General features: G+C 37.7%; 1 protein-coding gene across 3 annotated transcripts in view; it reads right to left on the bottom strand.

The window, feature by feature from the left end:
• Positions 1-25269, bottom strand: part of LOC136750957 (cytoplasmic protein NCK2) — a 74639-nt gene that overhangs the window by 16332 nt on the left and 33038 nt on the right. For all 3 annotated transcript variants that reach the window (XM_066706147.1, XM_066706149.1, XM_066706148.1), the window contains exon 2: positions 4115-4356. In XM_066706147.1, coding sequence (XP_066562244.1) covers positions 4115-4340 — 226 coding nt within the window. In that variant the 5' untranslated portion in view covers positions 4341-4356. The remainder of the gene's footprint in view (positions 1-4114; positions 4357-25269) is intronic.

The following is a 25269-nucleotide window of genomic DNA, read 5'->3' as shown; positions in this document are numbered from 1 at the left end:
TTATACTTAGGTGCGGTCGTTCCTGCTGCTCTGATGATCGTGTTGATCTATTATGACACAAACACAGATTATGAAACTGAAAATGATGCAGAATGTGCCAGCATTCCTCTTCCCTACACAAGTGTTTGTAAAGGTTTGCACAATGAGGTAAATAGCCAAAAACAGAAACGAACCCCTAAGCTTTGTATGATCAGGGTTGGATCATCCTCACAAAGTACAAAATGAACAGAAATATATAGCTTATTATTTGCATTTTTTGTTTTACAATGACCTCAACTAAAGTCAACGCTGTTTGAATGACAGCTGTAAGGCTTTATATCCAAACACATTAGATGAATTATCTCTGTAGAGGTATATTTAACAAATTGAAAGAGCAACTGATCTTGCAAACTCCTTCAGCTCCTCTGTGCGCCTCTTTTGTGAAGATAGCCAATATCCGTGCAGTCAAATAGTACGTTTCAGGGTTTGGCTTATGAGTTGTTACACCACTAGCTAAGGCAATGATAATCATTTGTTTTTTAAAGGATCCCCAAAATGATTTGTAGCCTATATCACTTCCATGTAAGTTCCATGCAGTTTATTAATGTTTTTGGTTTGATCGTCATAAAGCAGGGTTTAGTTGCCTCCACAATTATCGCTCATTTCATTATAGATGTATTGTTGGTGTGTATTTGACTTTCAGATTCTTATTGTGCTTGTTCACAGTGCTGCCAGCTACTGTGTTTTCATTTTTAAAGGGATGACACCAGGAATTATTTTCTTCAGATTGGTAGTGTTCTTGTTTGTACACAAGAATAATATAAGTGAGTTTGTACCATTTGGAATGTCTTATTATTTCTTTCTTTATTTTGATTGTAAACATTTATTCAGATCCCATTCATTTATATGGGATGAGCTCAGCAAGATGTTAAGCATTTTATGAATATTCACATGATTTAACAATGATGGGATTTTCCCTTTGTCGGACTTGTAAAGCCTACTTTGTTTTAAAGGGAAATCATGCTCTGGAAATCTCCATTCAGGATTAAGCAATAATGCAGGCAATTAATCTCTGTGAAGATTAGGCTGGAATACAAATATGTACTCAATGCACTTTTGTGTGGCATTTAATTGCTTGCCTTGTTTCAGTCTTTTAAAACTTTGCACTCACCGCAGGTTTCTGTTTTCCTAGGTCACTGCATAATTCAGCTTTGTCTTGTCTTTCAAAGCAATTACTGTCAGCAGATCTTTTTCTAAATATACACTACCAAATAAGATGCTGTGTCTTGTACCCCTATACCTCTCAGTGTGTTTACACTAATAGTTTGAAATGTGTAATAGGACCGGTATAAGAGGCAATCAATAGGACAGCTGGCAATTGACATCTCTTATTGAGGTACCCATGAAAATGCTAAACAATTGTGCCTAGTAAGTTTCTCTTAGCTATAATTCAGGGTCATGATGATTAATCTGACCATAACACACCTCTTCACTGCTTGGTAGTTCATAACCTGTGCTCTTTGTGCCACTGGACTCTCACTTAAAGTGAATGCACAGATATCACGATCCTGGAGTATTTATCTCCGCCCACTGTTGCCCTTTGCCGATTATGTCATTCCCAAGGAGTTCCATGCTAACACCTTAGACACCGTTGCTCATGAAACATCAGTTGAGCTATCTTGGTCATTGAAGCTCCTGCCAAATGTACCCCAACAAACACCCCTCTTTTAAAGTCACTGAGAGCTCCTCTTTTAGCCATTTCAGACAATTTGAGGCAAGAGGAATTTTGTACAGAATTTTAATACATGACCCCTAAGCATGCTGGATTGTTATTTGCTTAATTAACACATGAAACACCCCTGTGTGGAAGCCTTTGCGTTCAGTATACTTGGTGACCCTCATTTACCTAGGTGTTTAACATTTTTTTGTCCACTACCTGTAGGTTTATAATAAGGGAACACCTTTTTCAATTACAAAAACCTGAAACCTCAGCCTGAACAGACCAAATGGTTAATTCGACATTATTCACTGATATTAATATTTTCAATTATGTCAGATGCATGCCGGTTCTTTTTGTAAAATATGTGCTGGATCTGTCAATGAATCTGTACAGTATATAATTCTCTCAGCCATCTGAGTTAAAGTGAATAATAGACGGCACAAACATTTCTATTATAGTGACCTTAATGCTCTTTTCAGGTCAACAAAGCTCTAAATGGGAAACTTGTTGAGTGGAACACTGATATTTCATTACAAGGTCAAACTACCAGGCAGAAATGGCAGAGCAGCCTATTAATTCTAATACAGCACAATTCTCTTGCCACTTGCCCTGCTGAAGTACAGTTGACAAAAATCAAGATTACAGGTCATTATTCCCATCGCAGGTATGGAAATGCTTTATCAACCACTGCAGTTCAGATCGATGTGGTCTTTTGCGCATGCATTTCTCATGATTAATGACCCAAAAGGATAATTAAACACAAAAGCTCAAGCAAATTTTAATTAATAATTAATAACTTTACACAGACTTCAGGCCTTTCCATTAATTAAAGTCAGAACTGTGACAAACTACACTTAATATCAATCAATCTCTGTGGGGTCCACATTTTGTGCAAACAAAAGCACACATTTATACTGCGGTTTGAATGGTAAAAGATCTCTGGTTAATAGGCAAGACTTTTTTGGTAGTACTTGTGTCAGTGTTTTTCAGCATTTCCACTGAACAACTAGCTTGAAGGGTTGTTCCTTCAAAGTGTAGCTTTATTGTTTTGTAGCTCAAAACTAATTGATATTGATAACTTGATGACAAGGAATATAAATCATTAATACAAAATAGAGTTGTTACACACATAAAATCGTTCATTCTTGTTTATTTTACAGATGGAAATGTCACTCAATGACAAAAATCAAAGTGCATAACCTGCAGCAGTGTTTTTGAAGAACAAAGCTTACATTTGCTATTTAGCTTTTGATTCTAGCCACACAGAAGAAAAAACTGAAACTGCTTTAGGTTGTTTTTCTTGAAGAACACTGCCACAATATATTTCAAGTTTCTCTGTTAAGTTGTGGTTGTATGTACTGTTCAGAGAAGCATTTACAACCAGGTTATCTATAGTGTGGTGTCATCAACTATTTTTACTACAAAGAAACATATAAAACAGGGAAAGGTGTGGAACAGAGATGGGGAACTTATATATTTCTATCCATATTTCTCATCCAGTTGTTCTGTTAATCATCTTTGAAATCATGTGCTATATAGGAAAAAAGTTCTCAAATGCATCTCCATTTTCAAAAGAGAAATAATACAGGTACCCTATATCTGGATGGAACAACTAATCATGCCCATTCACAAGGATACTATTGATAAAAGTAGTGCTCACCTTCAATTTTTTGTAATGTATTAAACTAACAGGCATTTTTAGTATGCACCATCAGATTTTATTTGTACACTGGCAATGGGGTAATATTATAACTTTTGCATCCGCGAAGAGAATGGGATTGCGCACTTGTGGTTTAATGCAAACTTTGGGAAGTGCTGGTTCAACATCAGCAGTCTGATGATGTGTGACAAGGGGGAAAAAGTGCATTACAGACATTGCGGCATTTGTCATATCAGACATCTTTCTAATACTCCTCTTTCACTTGAATGACTAGTTTTAACACACTGCTATCAGTGTAATATCCTCTTCAGACTAGCCCCCAGGGCAGCTTCCCTACCACGCCACGCTTGACAGATGCAGCAGAAACAGAAAAATCTTGTGTATGTCTGTGTGTGTGTGTGTGTGTGTGTTTGGCAAAAATAAAAGTCACAGAGAAAGACAAATACTAAAAGACGGGCAATTGGCTTCTTGTCGTTTCCAAACATATCCTTATCAGACAATTAAAAAAAAAAAACACCTTATTCTAGACCAGGCAAACAGCGGGTATTGTACTGTCATTTTTCATAAACCAGAATGGATGATGGTTTAAAATGTGTATTAACGCTATCGAAATAAACAAATAAATACATCTAAACTTCAAAAGCATTTGACTCAGCATGCTATGTTCCAGATGCACACACGTATTATACTGATTTATTGTGACTGAATGATCCAGATATGACAGTGCAGAGTACTGGGGAAGTGAAAACGCTTACCTAGTGTGTCTTTAAGGTTTTTTACAAGGGATCCTTTCTTCAGGCTGTTCTTGCGTTCCACATAGTTAGACGGAACGTAGCCCGTCTTATTGGATGCATTTCTTACCCTCCACCACGTTTTGGAGTCATCCAGGAGCCACAGACGTTCATTTTTCTTGATGTCAAGTTCTTGGTCCTGTTGCGCCGTGTAGTCCCACTTGGCTATAACAATAACCTCTTCTGTCATCTTTCATGGAGTCCTTCTGAAAAGGCAAAAGACAAAAACAAATCAAAATAAATCCTATAGAGTCCTATAGAGAGACGGCTTCCTGGCTTACACCGATCTACAGAGAATATTATTTATATACCCATACTTCTTCTCTGACACAAATGCATACTAAGGGGCTTGGATCTGCTATAGTAGATAATGGGCAGATTGTTGATGGGGCCTTTCCGGATACTGGCATTAAGTTACAGGATAAATACATAAATGTATCATTTTTAAAAAGTGGATTTTTGACTCCTTTGACTGCTTAGGCATTCTGCATTTCATTTGAGATGTTCAATGCCACCAACTTCTTCTCTAAACATGAATTCATATAAAAGACTGAGTATGTTTTTAGCTGTGGTTTGACTGGCATGCAAGGTTCACTTTCAGACGTAGCTGTTGACATGAAGAATAATTTTAAATGTAAGCAAAAATAGAGTAAAGAGAAGGATGTTGTAAGAGTGATACTTCAGATCCTCACTGCACTTGCACTTTACTACATCTTGAAATACTTTGTAGTCCCAGTATCAGCCACGTCCATATGGTCAAGCAATCCTAATAATAAATAAATAAAATAGTGCCAGGGAAATATGCTGTACAGCTTTTCAGTGGGCAGACACCAGAAGGTTTAGTAATGTATTCTAGAGAGCCATGTTCGCAAAGGAGGGAGAGAAAGCGAGGGAGAAAGAGCAAGACAATGCCCTTCAAAAGTGCTTACTTGGACCTGTGTGTTGTGGGCTTCCATGTCACTAGTGAATACTGCTGTGACAGGAAGTTTTCAGTTCCAGGGCCAGTCAGTGGACTGCTCCCCAATTGTTCTGACACCACCGGAGACAGAGTGCTAAGTAATCCGCTCCAGGCAATGAGGTAGCATATGAAATATGGAAAAGGGGCTTAATCATATTAATGCCACTGAGGTGTAGGTACCAGTCGGGATAAATCAAGCTGTCTGTTTTGGGTAAAGCAGAATGTGTGCCACTGTTCCTTTTCACTTTTTCTTGACTTGATCAGGGGGGATGGCAGAAAATACCTAAAACCTGCTTATCAGAGTACCTTCTGTTTTCATCAGATAATACTAATTATGCATAAAGAAAGAACACACCTCATTCTGATTTTGTGATCTTGGTCGGTTTGCTCTCACAGTTCCAAAGAAGCACAAGAAAGATGCAACAATGCTGAACTCTAAATAAAAGCCACTTTTGTTAGAAGTTTAATGGTTTTTATGTAGTATTCATATTAGGGAATGTAGAAAGTATTACAGGTAAATAAGTATCAATGTGCATCAATTGTTTGAAGGTGACAGTCCATCATGACAGGTACATTTGAATTACCAACATGACAGGAAAATCGCAATATGTCAATCAAGCCACTCCTATAAAACTAGGTACACTGAAATTGCAAAGATATTCAAATTTCACAAGCCCTTGCTATTTTATGAAGCATGTAAACAGGAGATGCGTACCAGTACATCTGCCTGATTACAATGCACTGCTAGGGACTGACAACTGCAGTGTTACAGGATTTCACATATGCACGTTTGGAATAAATAGATGCAAAACAGCTGCAAAGCACAGATGCCAAATAACTACTTTGGAGAAATGCATGTAGCTCTAGGTTATTTTTTTTTTAAAAGGGAGAGAGCGAGGGTGAGAGGGAGATATCAGCAGAGAAAGCAAGAGTCCAGTAAAAACTTACTCCATTCAGGGATTTGTTCAATGTTCAGTCTACCTTCAATTTATTTAGAAAATGATTGCATAGTTTCATAAAATTGACTTCTCCACCCTTTCTTCTTTGTGGAAACCATTTTGCAGCACATTAAACCTGCCATCAGGGAACGTGGTGGCCCAAAATTAAATACAACCGGTGTTTTTCATTTATTTATTTTTCAAAATTGGGTGTTAATACATGAATCAAATGTTAAATATTCAATATTTGGCAAAACGATCTCATCTCATGAGCATAGTTAAAAATGGAAATTTGCAGAGGAATAGTAAAGAGAAGGATGAATGTTGTGTTGGAACAGTTTTGTTATAAATATAAATTCACATGCAGTTACACACCTCCACATCGATAATAAGTAATACAATGCAAAGGCTATTCGGTACAAATATAATTAAATATTTACATTGGTAGACATCAACCAACATTAATAATGAAACTCTTTGATTGAAATAAAAGACACAAACAAAACTAAAGGGGATGGTTTCAAGGACACAATACTGTCATACCCCTAGTTCGATTCCTGGGGATTTAGTACCACCCTCTAGGAAGTCAAGCTGCATACTGTTTCTCAGATTAATGTAATTGCATAAATGTGTCTGAGCTCAGTTTATAGCTGCTGATAAAGCTTAATCAGACAAAACATACCCAGCTACAAATCTTACTGAGTACTGTAATCCCATCTGGAGAGCTGCTCAGCTGTCTGAAAAAAAAGCACCATTTGAAGACAGTTCTTCCAATCCCAAACCCAAAGCCAATTGGATAGCAAATCACATTCAAATCCCTGTTTTTATAGAGCAAAGTAGCTCCAAATGTTTCACCATGCTGGATTGTATGGGGATGTAGTAAAGAAACTGCTCATTTAATCCACTGTTCATGACTCTGGAGGAAAACCGACAGAAAGGGATTTAATTTTTTTATATGTAAGATACTCTGTCCTAAAGCTATATTCCTTCAGTACTATTACCCAGGGGGAATAAATAATTTAGACTTTAATGTTTTGCAAGAGTGTGCAGAAGCTAGCCTTAAGACCAACAACATGTAGTAAAAAGGTTGTGAGGAATTTCCACACAGTACCATTTCAAGATCTCTAAAATAATACCACTCACCATGTCAGACATGTAAGTCATTAAAAATGAGCCAATATCAGTTTTATACAAAATTCTGTCGTAGTGAAAGTCAAAGTGCTTTGGTGAGACACGGTCTGTGATAAAGTGGAAGTAGAGTTGAGCTTGTGGAACTGCGGTTAAATAAATCTTTTATGAATAAACATATGGACAACACCACCTGTGGAGATGTATTGTATTTTTTCTCCCTCAAACAGTGCATGAACTATTCTTAGAAGCACAGCAAGCAAAAGCATCTGTAAACACTGAAAAAGGGAGTCAAACACGATTTTTCAATCAGAAGAAAATATGAAGCCTTATTTGTTTTATATTTCTGTGGAACTTCAAAAACAGGTAAAGTTGGCAGAATTTATAAGCCAAGTGAATACCTCCAGATGCTGCTCTAATACGATTGTGAAAAGGTTACACATTCACCCGTCATCTCATCCCACACAACTGCATTCAAAGTAGAGAATTAAGTGGGACTTTTAGAAGGAGACATAACAACATAGCCCTAAAGATATGACACCTGACACTTTCACCAATGCCATGGCCAGTGAGTTAAGCACAGTAAAACATCCAGTCAAACCTTCTTTCATTCTGTAATGAGTCAGATTCATTTCCAGATAAAAGCATTTTCAAATGAAGTAGCAATTCCAACAGTCCAGAGTCTAATGTCTAGCTTAAATGGCTAGCAAGTCATTACTTAAATTTCCTCCTTCGTTATGTATGCTACAACCAGCACTGTAACGCTCTGAAATGTTTCATGGCAGAGCAAATAACTTTGCAGGAGTATTTAATTTGTTATTATTTTTCTGTCAAGTAAACGTTTTTCAAATGTAAATATTTAATACCTAATGGAACGCCATTGAGCTAACCCCCTGATATTGCGATGGTTTGAGATGAACCTTATCAAGGTAATGAAAAGAAAACAGGAAGGGAAGTAGGAGTGTGTGGATTACTTGAGCCATGTTAACTCCATTCATAAGAATGTAAAATTGTACCATTATAACTGAAACACTACACAGAATCTGAAACCAACATCACAGTTAAAATTTTAACACTCTGACAACTATCCTCAAAACGCAATATCTAAGATTCATCTCAGCATGGATTTACTAGAGTATAATAAACAGAGCTGGGTTATACTGTCATCTAGTCACAATACACAATCGTCTACGTGCCGAGATCTTCATTTTAAACAAACCTGACTGCCTGCCACGCTCTCAGTCAGCCGACTGGGAGATGAAAGCTCATGCCGTGTCTTTATTTGCATGTAAAAAGGCAGGGTGTGTGTGCGCTGATGTGTTCAGGTACTTGTGAATTTTATAGCCTGACAAGTTTGCCAAGAGAAACCCTCAACGGAGGTTGCCACAGAATTTAACAGAGCTACAGCAACTGTACGCAGTCTCGGAGGTGATCTGTAAGGATTGCTTGATTACTACTGATTTCAAAACAGCCTGTACTCTACTCAGCCCAATTGCACATCCACTTTTATAGAGCTACAGCTTTCGGTCTGTAAGCTATACTGCGTACACACATCTACATGGGGTACAACAGACAAAACAACTAGGCAGGTGTTCATGTTTTGAACAGGGTGTTGGCCCACCTACATTCCTAGAAGTGAAACTTTCCACCAGCTTTTGATTGGCTGAAGGAATGGTGCGACACTCCTCTGACAGCACAGTTTTCAGTGTAGCGAAAGAGTATCGCTGTTTCAGTTCATCCCAGAGGTGTTCCACAGGATTAGGGTCAGGACTCTAGGCACACCATGAAATGGGCTTTCCGCTTTGAACCACAGCATTTAATTCTGAATGTAGAGGCCCTAACCATTAAAGAAATGCATCAATGCTGGTAGAGCACTGCTGTTCAAAATTACAATACAAGACAATCTCCAGACACCACCTGACCTCCGGTCCAATACGCAACTTGTTAAAGACTTACCTTTCTATATATGAAAACTGTATGTGTGGGCGTTTAATTTAAATGTGTTGACGTAAATAAGGTTAACGGTTTTGGTTGTTTTTGCGAGGAGAGAGTGAAGCAAATGCACTTTTTTTTAGCTAGATGTAACATCTATGCGCAACCTCAATAACAGGAAAAAAGATAAAAGAAACTGATGGAAGAGAATAATTTCTCATCTACCAATAGTAAAAGACAAAAAAAAGGGGGGAGGGGAGTTCATAGACAGTATGATCTGATGTCACATCATTTTTTTAATCCATTTTTTCATCAGACAAATCACTGCATTCATAGATTATACACCCCACTGTTCCTTTTTGGTTGTTTTTACCCATCGAAACACATTTAAACTTTACAAAAACAATTAAGACAAGAAATCTGAACAGCACAGGTAATATACTTACAGCTAAACTAGAATTTGGTCTCTGTTATTTGGTCTGTAGGAGTTTCAAATTGCATAAAATGTGGGTGTTACAAAATTAAGGCAATCACTTTAACTTGAATCATGTGGCACAGATATACTTGGCAGAAAATGCCACAATTCAATTTCTGCAAGCAAGCTGTGTTGTGCTGCAAAACATGAAGCAGGCATTTCCTTTTGGTTCCTTTTTGAGGAAGTCAGTGACGAGGCCGAACCAGGTTTGGTAACCTGACTGATGCTGTTGGCTAACACTCACTTCAGAAAGCATTTGATGTAGTATTTCAAAAAATAAGGTTCAGAAAGACAACTACATTTAGACTTAAGTCTACAAAATACAGTAGCCAAATACAACCTATTCAGTACAACATAAATCGATGAATACATATTTTTTCAAATTCTTGAAGTGTTACTGAAATTTTTTTTGCAAAAGATGAAAAATAACTGACTTATGGGGCAATTTTGAAAAATGTATTCATTTCCTTTCAGCAATTCTTTGTGTTTTTGTCGTCATTATGAAAACAGGTTTTTGATTAGCACAATGGTAGAAGTTTATGAAAATGACTCTCACGGAGTAATGTTTAAAAGCACAAATACATACATGTACAGATTTCCTTGTAACTGCCGTAAGGGTGTTAAGGGCCCTGGAAAAAAGACCCAGAATAACCAATCTACACTGAACTGCAATGAGCCACTAAGTCACTCAGTGCCAGTACAACCTGTATCATGCCACTTCAATACACAAAAAGGGACCAACGGAGCAGGAGAGAGGATTATTACTTAAGTATTATAATGACAGCAGGAATTCAGAAAAGACTAATCTGCACTTTAGTGGACTGTCTCTAGGGTTAACATCTCAGATTTTATGAAAGTTTGCCAGATAATGTTTGATGTCCACGGTCAGTCCTTCTGATTCACAGTACATCTCATCTGGAAATAGAGGAACCAAAAATAAACAAGCTGAAAATCCAGAAAATCCATTACATCAGCTTTAGAATGTGACCAGTTCATGTCTATAGTTTCCTGGGAAAAAGACCAGCCTGTACTTACATTTATCATAAACTAAGCATACTGTTTAATCTATGGAATTAGGATTGCCAGAGGATTTAATGGAAAATAAATTGCATTTCACTTGGAAAGCCAAGAATATTAAGAGGACAAACTATAAATAAGAAGGAAAAAAAAGGAAATACAAAATATTATATTTAGTATTGATATGAGTGAGCTGCTCGATTGTGTTCATAATAACACTTGAACAGACCAGATCAAGTGGGGTCATTAACAGTCATAGTGTCTTGTGTTCCTTTCGAAAGCTGTAGGTTACATTCTCATTTTTCTTTATCTGTATAACCGTAAGAACATTATACAGCAAAAACTCAAGCAAAACTGTGATGAATACACATATTTCTGCTCAAATAAAGCAACTTTGTAGGAAATATAGAGAAAATGATTAAAATCCTGCAAGAGACTTTGATCGATAAGCCCAAAATGGGGGAAAAAACTAGGACCTCAGGACATATGGAAACGTATAGTCTAGTGTTCATCACTATTCATCACTTCCTTTAAAAGCCTTTTCTATATTTCAGAAAGTTGGCTATTATTTTAGCAGTAGAATTGCAGCTCAACAATCTGACCTTAAGATATAACCAAGCCTGATGCGATGAAATTGTCAGATGGATGAGCAGCTGCTAAAAATCCCATAGCTGGGAAGGGTGCCCACACTGTGGAAAAACCTTGAACTCCCCACCATGAAAATGACAGATTCCAAATGAGGATTTAGAAAACTCTACAGTGAAATCCACTTTGCAGTTTGGTGTGGATCTCAAAAGAACAGATGACATAAAAGAAGCATGATGCTGAAAAGCTAATTTAAGTTTTGGGGTTAAAAAATGTATTACTATTATGTAATTCGTTTCATTTGCTGGACAGGCAGCAGTGGAAACAATCTTTTCACACGTTTCTACTTTTGTATGACTGACATACAATTATTGTGAGTTAAACTTAGACTGTGTGTTTGCCGTAAACCTTCTAGATTGCTCTGTCTGCCCCTGAATGGTACATTAATTAAGGTTCAACTAAAATATTATAATTATAAAGCAAACAAGTCAAAATGCCATAAAACTGTACCTCAAATAAATTTCAAAGGGTTCAATTACATTAAGAGGGTCCACTATAATTAAAAATGAGAAAAAACGGAAAGCTGTAAAATCACATGATGAAAATATTCTTGAAATTCTGGTGCAAGAGCTGGCAAAGACTAAAAACTAATTTCTGAACAGCATGAAAAATTCAAAGTGTTTTTCCCTTCAAACCCAAGTGTTTTTTGCTTTTTTATTCTTACACTGACAAACCTGAATATATAGGCCTATTACACACATTATGCAATAAAGTTCCCTAGTTGGTTTAGCATATGGCAAAGGAGATGCAATACTATGAAGCTGAAATTAATATCAGGAATGCAATACAATGCAAGTCAAGGGCCCATAGGCTATATGTCAAACAGCAAAGTCTCAACATATGTGTCAAAAATGCAAAAGCTAGTGTTTGTAGCTTCTGTCTATTTATTGGGGATTATTATTATTATTATTCTATTATTTGTCTGCTGAAACATTCCCAGTTTAAGACATTTACAAAAGTTCTGCTCCTGCACCCGTAAATAAAGACCGCAAGAGACATCTGGTCCCACGAGTTCCAAGATCCTGAATGTCAGTTCTCAATGTACTCAGTCTGGATGATGCTTCTGACACCTGACACTTGTGACCCAACCTGTGAGAAGGACCTGACCCAACACACAAAGAATCACATGTAAGGGCAGAGAGATGGCTAAGGCGGCATGTTGCTGTGACCCTCACACACAGTAGGTCTGAGATCTGCTCTGGACTCGTCTAGACTGTAGCAATGTTAAGGGCCTTCACTGCAGAACAGTCACATGCACAGCGCAACCCGCACTGACACAAACACAGTGACTAACCGGCACCTCTTGCCTTCGGGGGCCTATGAACAATATTCTCTGACAACAGAAGACCGTGGAGCCATTAAAACCGCCTGAACAATCAAGTTCGTTTTGAGAATGTCGCCAAACGCATCACACTGATTAAATATTTACATTTACAGAACAGCACCAAGAAGCAAATGAGTGTGCTGAAGCAGAATCCCACATGACTAACAGACTCCAGGTCAAAAGAAAATGCATTTCAGTAAAAGGCTTTAAAGTGACATGCAGGCCTTTGTATTGTATTTAATAATGTATCAACTTCATACATATCACAAATGCATTTACAAGTGTTCAAATAAGAGTTGTAATGCGGATGTGTGACTGCTGTATTACCGAAATAACACCTACTCCTCACACCTCTACAAAGCATTAAATTCAATCCAATTAACATATGCATTATCTTCTAAATCTCTGAGGTACACATGAACATAATTTTTCAAAATAAAGCATTTAATTTCATCTTGTACTATTATGATATAAAATAGATGGTTAGTTCCTCTGAGTAAATATAGCTGTTAAGAAAATGTAATTAAAAAAGTAGGCAAAACTGCCTATATTATAGAAGCCTAGACAGTACAGTCTAATACATGACATAGAATAGACATTAGTCATACGTCTAATAAAGTTGTGAAGTACTTGTAATTCTGTGATCCCAGATACGGCACTGGATCATTTATAAGTAAATAAAGTAAGTAAATAAAGACTAGATGTTTTATTCCTACATACCTAGAAAATATTACATAACTACACTATAATTATCCATACAGAGTTCATATTGCTAATGTATCTCAAAAGGTGACTTGGATAAAGAGGCCTAATTAAAAATATCTGACTAATATTAATGTTGATCAATGTGTTGTATCAAAGAGTATTTAAAGAATATTTAGTCATGTAGCTGTATTTTTCTATGATATGCATTATTTTATGCATACATTTATTTATTAAAATCAGCCAAATCAGTTGAAGACTTACATTGATTGCATTATGAATATCATGGCATGTTTCTCTGAGAATAAAGTAGGGTTACACACAAGCACGAAGAATTAATGAAACCTGCAAAAATTGTTACACTGCCTCTGAACCGATGCTGGAAAGTATGCGCTCACATTAAAGTAGAGCATTGACAGATTTAAAACATTTCAAGAGGCTGTAACATATTATGTAATATGGTAATAAATATGCTAGACTGGACAGAAGAGATTTGCAATTGTAAGCCATGTTTGTATTGTGTAGACTGTCAGAAGGATGATCTAAATGCAGGACTGCTAATTATTCAGTGTGCAAAAAAAACAGCTTCCATGTTATGGTTTTGTGTAATTACATCAAAACACTTTTGTGGAATGAGGCAGTAAAATGAGATTGCTTAGTCGACCATTTTCACAAACTGCCTTTTGATTCCAGTGCACAGTTTTATTGTGACTTCAAACACAAGTAACCATGCAGAGAAGCAAGGTCTATTACAAATGTTGTATTGGGGAAGGCTTAACTGTACCCTGTACGGGAATGTATTTATGTTTCTTAACCACTGTAAAGTTACCCGTGCATGACTATGAGAGACCTGCTTTCAAGTGGGACACATTAAGAACCTGTCGTGGTTTCCACTGGCAAATGTGAAACTTAAGGAAGTACAGTTTGTCTGCTGCCAAGAGGAAATTAAGCACTTGCATATTTCCCCACACAAGAGAGCCAAACTGAAAGTAAGTTCCCTTCAAAGTTGAAAACTTGTATCTCTCTGTCCTGGTATACACTCGCCTAAAGGATTATTAGGAACACCATACTAATACTGTGTTTGACCCCCTTTCGCCTTCAGAACTGCCTTAATTCTACGTGGCATTGATTCAACAAGGTGCTGAAAGCATTCTTTAGAAATGTTGGCCCATATTGATAGGATAGCATCTTGTAGTTGATGGAGATTTGTGGGATGCACATCCAGGGCACGAAGCTCCCGTTCCACCACATCCCAAAGATGCTCTATTGGGTTGAGATCTGGTGACTGTGGGGGCCAGTTTAGTACAGTGAACTCATTGTCATGTTCAAGAAACCAATTTGAAATGATTCGACCTTTGTGACATGGTGCATTATCCTGCTGGAAGTAGCCATCAGAGGATGGGTACATGGTGGTCGTAAAGTGATGGACATGGTCAGAAACAATGCTCAGGTAGGCCGTGGCATTTAAACGATGCCCAATTGGCACTAAGGGGCCTAAAGTGTGCCAAGAAAACATCCCCCACACCATTACACCACCACCACCAGCCTGCACAGTGGTAACAAGGCATGATGGATCCATGTTCTCATTCTGTTTACGTCAAATTCTGACTCTACCATCTGAATGTCTCAACAGAAATCGAGACTCATCAGACCAGGCAACATTTTTCCAGTTTTCAACTGTCCAATTTTGGTGAGCTTGTGCAAATTGTAGCCTCTTTTTCCTATTTGTAGTGGAGATGAGTGGTACCCGGTGGGGTCTTCTGCTGTTGTAGCCCATCCGCCTCAAGGTTGTACGTGTTGTGGCTTCACAAATGCTTTGCTGCATACCTCGGTTGTAACGAGTGGTTATTTCAGTCAAAGTTGCTCTTCTATCAGCTTGAATCAGTCGGCCCATTCTCCTCTGACCTCTAGCATCAACAAGGCATTTTCGCCCACAGGACTGCCGCATACTGGATGTTTTTCCCTTTTCACACCATTCTTTGTAAACCCTAGAAATGGTTGTGCGTGAAAATCCCAGTAACTGAGCAGATTGTGAAATACTCAGACCGGCCCGTCTGGCACCAACAACCATGCCACGCTCAAAATTGCTTAAATCACCTTTCTTTCCCATTCAGACATTCAGTTTGGAGTTCAGGAGATTGTCTTGACCAGGACCACACCCCTAAATGCATTGAAGCAACTGCCATGTGATTGGTTGGTTAGATAATTGCATTAATGAGAAATTGAACAGGTGTTCCTAATAATACTTTAGGTGAGTGTATATCACAGAGACAAAAAAGTATTTAAATGTTATTTCAAGAAAAAAAAAAAAAGTATTTTCATTAACAAAATTATCAAAAACGTTTTAAACTATCCACATTTATTTTAAATCACCAGGGAATCCAATCACCATCAACCTGGTGGATGTTCTTTTTCCATTTAACTAGCATTTGTAGTGCAGACAGGAATATTCTCATGTCAACAGCATTGGTGTCAAATGCCTTAGTCACAAAGACAACCCAGCCATCCACTCCAGTAACTGTATTTTAAACTTAACTTGAAGATTTTTCAATAAGACACGAGTTACGCTTCACAGAAACATACATTGCATTCATCATCTGCCCATGCAACAGTGAAACTGTCAAGACATAGTAATGATGTTTTTTTTATATAACTCTGATGCAATTCCTCAGAGATGTGTGCCTTTTGGAGAAGGACTTCAAGCTCCACCACAAAATGAAGAATATGCTTGAGGGAAGCAGTCCCTCCAGCTGCAGACACTACTGAGGCATGTATAGAATTTCTCAGACTGACGCGGATGGGGATACAAATACATGATATTAATTAGGGAATGATCTTCAGTCAGATCAATAGCTAGTTGTGATTTCTCTTGCGGTCTCTGGATGTTCTGTAACCGAGACTGATTTCTTGATAAATAATTTTTTAGACCCATGACTGATCATTATAAAAACACACATGAGGCCTATAAACTGACAGATATATAGTTTTGATTTCCCTGCCTGCCTCTGGATGCTCTGTAACTGACTTTTCTAGATAAATACTTTTAATTAATAACATTTAATTTTTTATTTGATTGATTCATGTTTTACATACTGGTTAGCTGCCACAACACGTTTCCAATTATCCAAATGGGTTTATTTCTATATACTATTCAGATTTACAAACACTAGTTATTTGAGGAAGTTCGACAGCATGCTCTTAGGGATTACAATACTCTTTGGCAAGAGCTACAAGGTTGCTACATTAAACATGAAAAATGAGCAGGCAGCTAGACAGTCACATACATCTAACCATGAAAAATATCGTACGCATGCCAAAATGTGGTGTTTAGGTGGTCAAACAGTGAATTTCTAAACTGAAGGTGTGCATATGAATTATTCAAAATAAGGATTTTCTCAAAAGAAAAAAAAACATGTAAGGACCAGCAATTAAATCCTGAGTAAACCCACCATGGAGAAATCTATAAGTGTGAGAACCTCAGATAACTGTCTCTTTCGTTATTAAAACGCACACACATTACATATTATATAATAAAGGCGGATACTTAACACAACAGGTCTCAGGACAGAGCTGGGTCTGCACAGGTAAGTCACTCAGCAGGATAATGTCAAACACTTGTTGCTGATTGTGTGAGGTTCCTATATTAGAAAGTGATGGGCTTTAGTTTGGTGAGGGAGTTTAGGAGTTACAAGTAATCCTGTGCTTTGTTTTGTATGCATTATTGCTGGTTTAGATTGACTTATGCTTGTCATGACAAACCATCTAGTATTGCTGTTTCAACAAAATAAAAGTGGACAGAACAAGGCCAATTTCCTACAAAATATATAATATATAATATATGTGTGAGTGAGTGAGAGAATAAGATGTTTACATCTAAAATTTCTGTAATAATCCACTACATATCTTATCATATCTTATCTGAATATGCAAAGTCTTACTGGTACTGATCATATTTGAATAAGCTGTTAACATGATTGATAAAATTTACAGTACTGAGTATTCAGCTAAAAACTGATTGCATGTAAACAGTCACAGTAAACAGTAGGTTATATCATGGTTTTAAATAGTTTTTACACATGTTCTAAAACAAATATATAAATAAAAATCCAAATCTGAAATCCACCACTTAAAACTGTAAACCTAAAAGCTGGTTGACCACTATTTAATGCATCAGACAATGTTAATCCTCCTCAAATTCTTACAAAGTAATTCTGATCCCAAGGGAAGAACGGAGAGTGGAAGAGTTATGGCTTCAAACAGGGGAGGCCTGCAGAAAATGACTGCGAGGACCAGAGGGCTTATTATGGTAACTGACAGATACCTAACAAACATCCTTAATACCATTTACATACAGAAACTACTAGGCCTTGCTCCAAATTCACATCATATCTGCTCGGAAGTCTAATGTCCCAGCCAGAGTTAAAACTGGAAATAATTGTGGCTGCCAGTTTGGCTATGTAAGCATTTTTGAATTGTAACCATGAAGTTTGGTTTTGAAAAGGAAACAAATAGATGCATATGGTTAAAAAAGGGATTTTAAAAATCCACTTTACAAATGTATTTTTTCTGGATTGCTTGACGTGTCTGTGTATGTATGTATGTATGTATGTATGTATGTATGTATGTATGTATGTATGTATGTATGTATGTATGCAGAATAAAGTTAAGTTTGTTGCGTATGGGGCTACGTAGCCGCAGACCAGTCAGGGTGCCCATGCTGACCCCTGTCCACTGCCGAAAGTGGCTACAATGGGCACGTGAGCATCAGAACTGGATCACGGAGCAATGGAAGAAGGTGGCCTGGTCTGATGAATCACGTTTTCTTTTACATCACGTGGATGGCTGGGTGCATGTGCGTCGCTGGAGAACACATGGCACCAGGATGCACTATGGGAAGAAGGCAAGCTGGCGGAGGCAGTGTGATGCTTTGGGCAATGTTCTGCTGGGAAACCTTGGGTCCTGCCATTCATGTGGATGTTACTTTGACACGTACCACCTACCTAAGCATTGTTGCAGAGGTCTAGTGGAGTCCATGCCTCGATGGGTCAGGGCTGTTTTGGGGGCAAAAGGGGGACCTACACAATATTAGGCAGGTGGTCATAATGTTATGGCTGATCGGTGTATATATTTTAATAAGTTGTGATTATAAATACATTGCATACACCTGTAAGCAGACTTAATGTCATGCGTCACTGGTTTGTTGAGCAGATGTGTTTAATTCCCGCCATGCATTTCGTTTAGGACTCCTTTTCACCCGCCTATGTGAACGCACTTAGGCCTCCTAAAACCACAAATGTGAACGGGGTGTCAAAAAAAAAGGGCCGGCCTAATAAATGTGAACGGGGTCTAATTGATCAACAGTAGAATTCGAATTCAAAAGGTAGTACAGTACTAATCGAATTTCTAAGGTAAAGAGAAGGGCAGAACAGCCCAGCCTTAATTAAATCGATAAAACTAAGCTTCGCAATCAAGGTGTAATAGACATAGTTAATGCTCACTCACTCATTTCAGACAAAAGTGTAAACGTCTTATATTCATCATAAACAGTACCTTGAAATGTTAATTACCAATAAACAAAGAAAACTCAAAGGAATTCTCCTGTTCACATCCATCTCTGCAGTGTTTGGATATAAGATTACAACAATGCCTTTGCTTCTTTAACAACACTGAAGTGAACTTTATTCCTCCTACTTGCAACTCTTTGCATACCATACCAGGAAACATTCAACAGTACAAGTCTATTGGTCAGATATGACTTCTACGGGCAGGGCCCTAACCCTTTAAAGATATTTTTTGACAGATTTCCTTTCTCAAGTAGGAGTAAATTAACAATACAGCACCAACAACACATCTTCAGTCTTTTTTCTGAAGTACAAAACACTGGCCCAATCTCAACCACAAATAATACAGCACAGTTACAGAGTCTAAAGAGGTATAGTACCAGCTTGATCTCCTATGATTGCGTCTTCAGAAATATAGTAGATTTTAAGGCTAGGGATTAGGGAGGCAGCATTTGGGGCTTTTCTCATTTAATTGGTTTAGTGACTGATCTGCAGTAAGAGAGAAATAGCAAAATCACAATATTTTGCAGTTGGTTTTGGAAAAGGAGTTACTTAACAGATTCAGGGTAAGCGCTAGGATTTGGGCAGAATCAGTTATGCTTATTTAATCAGTGATATCTACAAAGAAAACCGTAAAGATTCCAGTGGACCGAGTTCAGACAGAAGGATTGTGTATACTTCTGACTGTCAATCCACTGATTTCTGTGATGCCACCACTCTGCCACAATTGAGCATGTGTGAACTATTTACAACCAATCCCAGCAAAATGGAATCCCAGTAAAATCATTATCTGGGAACCTCTCATATACTTTATTTGCCAGTAACGGGCAGCAATCCCTAAGACCAGGAATGCTGATACAGTACTGCACTAGTGTGCACCAGAATATATCATCTATATCATGGGTTAAATTGGGATTTGTTATGTGGGAGGGCTCTGTGGTTTCAGGCTTTCGAGGGGTGCACATGTGTATGCAAAGCCTACAAAATCATATCAATTGACAAACTGTAAAATATAACAAGTTGAGAGAGCCCTCTGCTATGAACACTAAAATTCTGATCAAAATCATTCTAGATGCTGGCAGCGTGCAAAGCGGGGGGTGCTGGCGGCATTTTCGCCGGTAAGAGCGGGGGGGTGTTTCACGACCCACAGGCCAAAACAATTGGATGGCGGCCTGTTGCCGAATGCTGCCATACGATATGAAACGGGACTCCAGAACAGCAGGCGTGTAGGTGCTAGAACATGCTAGTAAGCTGGCGTACCTGAGAACAAATTAAGTGTTCAAAAGACCTAGGAGTCCAGTTCCAAATTTCGTGATTTATTTTCACGAATAAAAACGTTTCGAAAGCATAGGCTTTTGCTTCACAAATCTCACCCTGTGGCAACAAACAGGTAGCCAGCCTACTGTACATGTTAAGTACTGACTCAGTGGTGACTAACGCAGACCTAGCCTACCTTTTGAAGTAGTCTGTAAGCTTCCTCCTTTTTGCCTCACTAATATCTTCTACCTCTGAAACTTTGAAATCGGATCATCGGTAGGAAACGAACTTGCGACTTACAGTCTTGTATAATACCAGTGCAATTTTTTTTTTTTTAATGAAACCTTAAGTACACTTCACGCCAAAGTGGCAGGAGCATAAACCATCATTCCGATTGCCCTGTGAATGATGCTATCAAAGATTTGATCTGATCTGTATCATGAATAATGTTAGTATAAACAGGGTGTCCTTCCAAAGAATGTAAATGATTTCCCATTGAGTGGTATTCTTTCCATTCAGTGCATTTCCACCCCACGTTATTTGATTAAAACCCTCCACCGCAGAGCATTCCCCCCCACCCCCCAAAACACTATGAAAGTTTCTGGAATGATAATCATATAGCCACATTGACTAGTTCAAGTGATGGTTATGCTATTCAAATCCTCCAGATGCCAGAATTCAGAATTTCATCAACAAAGCAAAACAAAAACTGAGACACATTTCTCCCTCCTGGGAAAACACAAGTGCTTTTTCAAATTCAAATTCAAAAACTATCTTTATCGGCACGGCAAGGCTACGAGCAGAACATAAGATGTAGATATAAAACCCACAGAACAGCAGAAAGCCATGAACTGTACGCTAACTTTAAAACTCTGTGAAGTGAAGCAGAATTCACCAGTCATGTTCTGATGCAATGTTTCGAAGCACGGTAGACCTTCCTTCTTCCTCACACTGAAAACTATTTTCAGACCAAGAGCTGCAACCGACCACAAAAGGATTTTTAAAACAAATCCCACAGTTCTCCGATTTTCTCTTTGGGGAAAAAGAGTCGGAGAGACCACTCTGGCTATGGTAGGCATGTGCGTAAAGCTAAAATAAAGCTAAACAGAGTCCAGTGGTGGTGCTTTTCTATTATTTTTAAATCAATTGGCGGGTGTTGGTGTCAGACAACAGGGAATAAGAGCTGAAATTTGGACAGTTATGATCATAGATTCCTGTGATTCTATGTGGTCCATTAACTGAGTTTTGACTTATGCCATGCTCTTTTAGTCATTGGAATTTTAGCTTCATCTTCCTTAAATGCGACACTCATTTTTGTTAACTTTGAAAAATGGAAACAGGGGAGGGATTATAGAGATGGACAGAAAGAGATGAAGAGCGGGGTCAAACCGGTCAAAACTGCATAATCTATCACATGGTGTGTAAGTGGTTTGTACTCTTTAGATTAAAAATGAATAGAACAAAAACAGTGTCTATAAACCTTAATACATCTTGACAAAATATGTACCAAAAAAAAAGGTGGTTGAAAAAATACTTTCAAGACTTAACAGAGCTGGAGGCACAAAAAAAGGATGATAAAGTAGTCCCAACATACCTATAAAGCCAAAAGGATCAACACATCAGGTCATGTGAAACTTTTTTTCAGAAGACTTTCCAGTGTTTTAAACCCAGAGTTACTATCTTTGATGTAAAGTTTTGTGGCACATCAATTACATTTAGATTCAAAAAGTGAAACTGAAAATTAAAAAAATATCTTTATATGAACTCTCTCAAGTGGAAATCAGGTGGGGGGGGGGGGAAGTGATGTAATTTACAGAAGTCCTTGAGTGGGACAACCTTTTACGTTTTTTTACTCTCTCTTATTCCACCAAGGAATTCGTATAATCTGTATAGTCCACCAAGGTATACTAAGTATATATATATACACACATATACAGAACAATTTCAGATTGCTATTATGCTGGGTGACAGAAGACTTTATATTAAAAACTCAGCCTTTTAATGATGGGGAACCTTATACTGCCTACTGTAGTGTGGACATTATTTGTCAATTTGGAAGATAACTTCTGCCCACTTATGTATTGTTAACACGCCTTTTGTTTTACTGCAAATTATCCTATGCCTATCCCTCCCTTTATCACAGGATGTAACTATGATATCTGCACTTGTTACCTCATTGTACTAGGATGTATGCTTATTGTGCTTTGTACCGATTGTACTACTGTACTTTGTAATGTTTTGAAATCGCCCTCTGTATCAAGGGTGTCTGCTATTGAATACATAAATAATAAACAAAATACTGATTTTGTAATTTCTCTGAACTGAAAACAGTATTGATAAATTGATAAATTGATGTCAATCAAACTCTAACTGATGTTTCTGTTCAGGGGGAATGCAAATCCTATCAATCCAGACAAGGTTTCAAGTCTACGTCAACTGCTGCTTCAGGTTCTGCATCTTTTTATACACGAACAAGTAGTGGAAGTAGAAGCAGTAGTTTTATCATGTTCTGCCACACTTAATAACATCCTGATCTAGCCACACTGTATTGTACCATCATTAGAAAAGTCCTCAGGCCTGCCTGTATCATCCGAAAGCTTAAGTGGATGCTTCTGTAAAAGCAATTATTTTATTAAATGTTATCAAAAGACTAAGCGCGGTAAGTAGGCAGTAAATCGGCTGCAGGCAGAGGAGCTCCAATTATTCAAATCTTCCAACTGGTCTGGGTATATCCTGACAACACATTTTCCCTGCTTTTTACAAATTGAGACATTTGTCAGCCTCCATTGCCTTCGAAAACCTTAGCAGCTATTTAAATACAAGTCTCGTCTCTGAATACCATCATTATTTTGCTGAAAAGACTGGTTGGGGTTTCAGATAATTCCGTTTCCAGGGTAAGTGTTTCTCAGCATTCCTGTGTCACTTTTCCTTTTCCGTTATTCCTACTAAAGGCTCAGAGTATCCTGAAGAGCACTATAGCTACAAGGCGAAGCAGCAGATGGTCACTTGCATATGAAATGATAGAAAGTTTGCACTCTCCCCCTTTAAACAGTGTTCTTCAAATTAATTGGAGCAGTACAGTTGCAGCTTTTCTGTGTCCATTTAAAAAGTGTTGTCACAGTTACAATGCAGGCTGATCCACTGCCTTCAAAATGAACACCTACTTTAATCCTTTTCTCTTGAAGAAAATAAACTACATGTTGTGTCATATTAAGCAGTGAAACAAGGAGCTCAAGCTGAGTTATTTCCACTTGGTCTCAAAATGCACAGCTCAGAGGACTATGATGTGCTTAGGGCTGTGCTGTTTCCTGGGTGAAAAGCATTGTATTTTTAGGGCTTCTCATTAAACCCTACTCAATTCATTTTTTCGGCTTTGTTGTCTTTGTATTTGAGGTTTCAACTACAAGAATGATGTTTGTGGAAAAAAAATAACTCTTCCACTGCAGGAAAAAAGCTAATTTATATTCTAAAGCTGAAGTGGCAAATAGGCCTAAATATAAAATATAAAAAGTCACAAGTATCCATCGATGAAACCAATATTTTGATGGAACAAATTTATAAGAGACCACTGCAGTCATTTACTGTCATTTTGCTCCATTATATAAATGTTAAGAAGCTCAGAAAAATAGGCCAATTCTCAGGGCTGGGAATTGATCAGATTCTTTATCTAGGGTTCAAAGAAGGTGAGGTACCAAGACAATATTACAGCTCTGGAAGTGCATGTTCCTCTCCCTCGTGCTCCACACCATTCAGGCCTGGAACCCTGCTGAGACCAGCTGTCAAGCGATGTCAAACTGCATGCAATCCTGTGGATATCTTCAATTTTTTTCTTCTTCTTTAATATAAAATACTGCAATGTCCATAGGGAGTTAAACTGAGCTGGATTTGAACTCAGGCCTCCAGAGATAGAAGGCCACAGAATTATCCACTGCTGCACAATATCCAGTCCTATCCCTTTACAGCTGAAGCACACAGAACAGAAACAAATGCCTTGCGGTTGACAGAGAAGATTACAAATCATACAATCCTGGCCCTGTATCTTTGGAAATTACAGATTAGACAAGAGTAAAAAACACACGTCTATAATGAACTACAGAAGGTTATAACTGATATACATTTCACGATTCTCAATGTAGTGTAATTCTAGGTTGAAGAGCACTAATGGAAATGGTAAGTAACATAGTAAAATAATTGTTCCTGCGCAACTCTAACACTGTATTTATAGCTTTAAATATGGAAAACCCTAGACGACCCAGAGTGCACTGCTCTCGCCCCTAATTGCTTCAATTAGAAATGATCTATGAAGTAGGAGGAGGTACATCAAACATATAAACTATAACTACAGGAACTTATGTACAGCTCTATAATGATGCTCAAAGATCTCCCTTAATTATCATTTCATAACTACCAGTGACTCCCATTAGGTTTCTCACATATTACTATACATCAATTAATGATCACTCTCTAGTGCAAAAAGTGATCATTAAAAAGCATGTTGTGTTTCAGACTAACAGATAAGAGTTATACTTCGAGAGTTCCTCACCCTTGGTTAAAATTATATATTATTTGCATTGAACCACTAACTATATGAATCTGCCAGCATTAAACACATGGAAAAACAGTAAGTCTTTATAGTGCCTGAGAATTTGATTTCATGTTCTTCAATGTTCTTCTAATTATCAGTGAAACCCTTAAATTAATAAGGCTGAGGCACTGAGACTCATTATTAGATTATTTAACTGTGCATTAATTATTGATTAGAGGTAAAAGTACGAGTTTCCCCCTAGTCAAGTCAGAGAGATTAAACCCATTTACTGAATGCTGTATGTATTAAACCAGTTTAATATTTTTAGGAAGTGCTCTTATTAATATTTGCTACATTTGTCCAGCCTTGAAAAATAAGGAGACGAGGCCTACCAAAAATAACAGACAGCACTTAAAAAACAGTAATCCCTTCAAGGTGAAAAATTGCCCTTCTGAGGCAGAGTTTTCGAACAAATTACCTTATTCTAGACTTGCATTCTTGTAGACCTTTAAAGCTCAACTGAAACGTTTTCTCCAATTAAAGGAGGAACCTCAAAGTACCTTCAGTTCAAGCTGATAAAAGATCACTAACAACCACCAGATATGTAGTGGTAGTATAAAAAACAAAACAAAACAAAAAACACTTGACATCACTGTA

This window comes from Amia ocellicauda, chromosome 6 (genome assembly GCF_036373705.1).
Source record: "Amia ocellicauda isolate fAmiCal2 chromosome 6, fAmiCal2.hap1, whole genome shotgun sequence".
In the NCBI taxonomy this organism is placed as follows: domain Eukaryota; kingdom Metazoa; phylum Chordata; class Actinopteri; order Amiiformes; family Amiidae; genus Amia; species Amia ocellicauda.
Note: the sequence above shows the minus strand (reverse complement) of the source record. Positions and strands in the feature narration are given on the sequence as shown.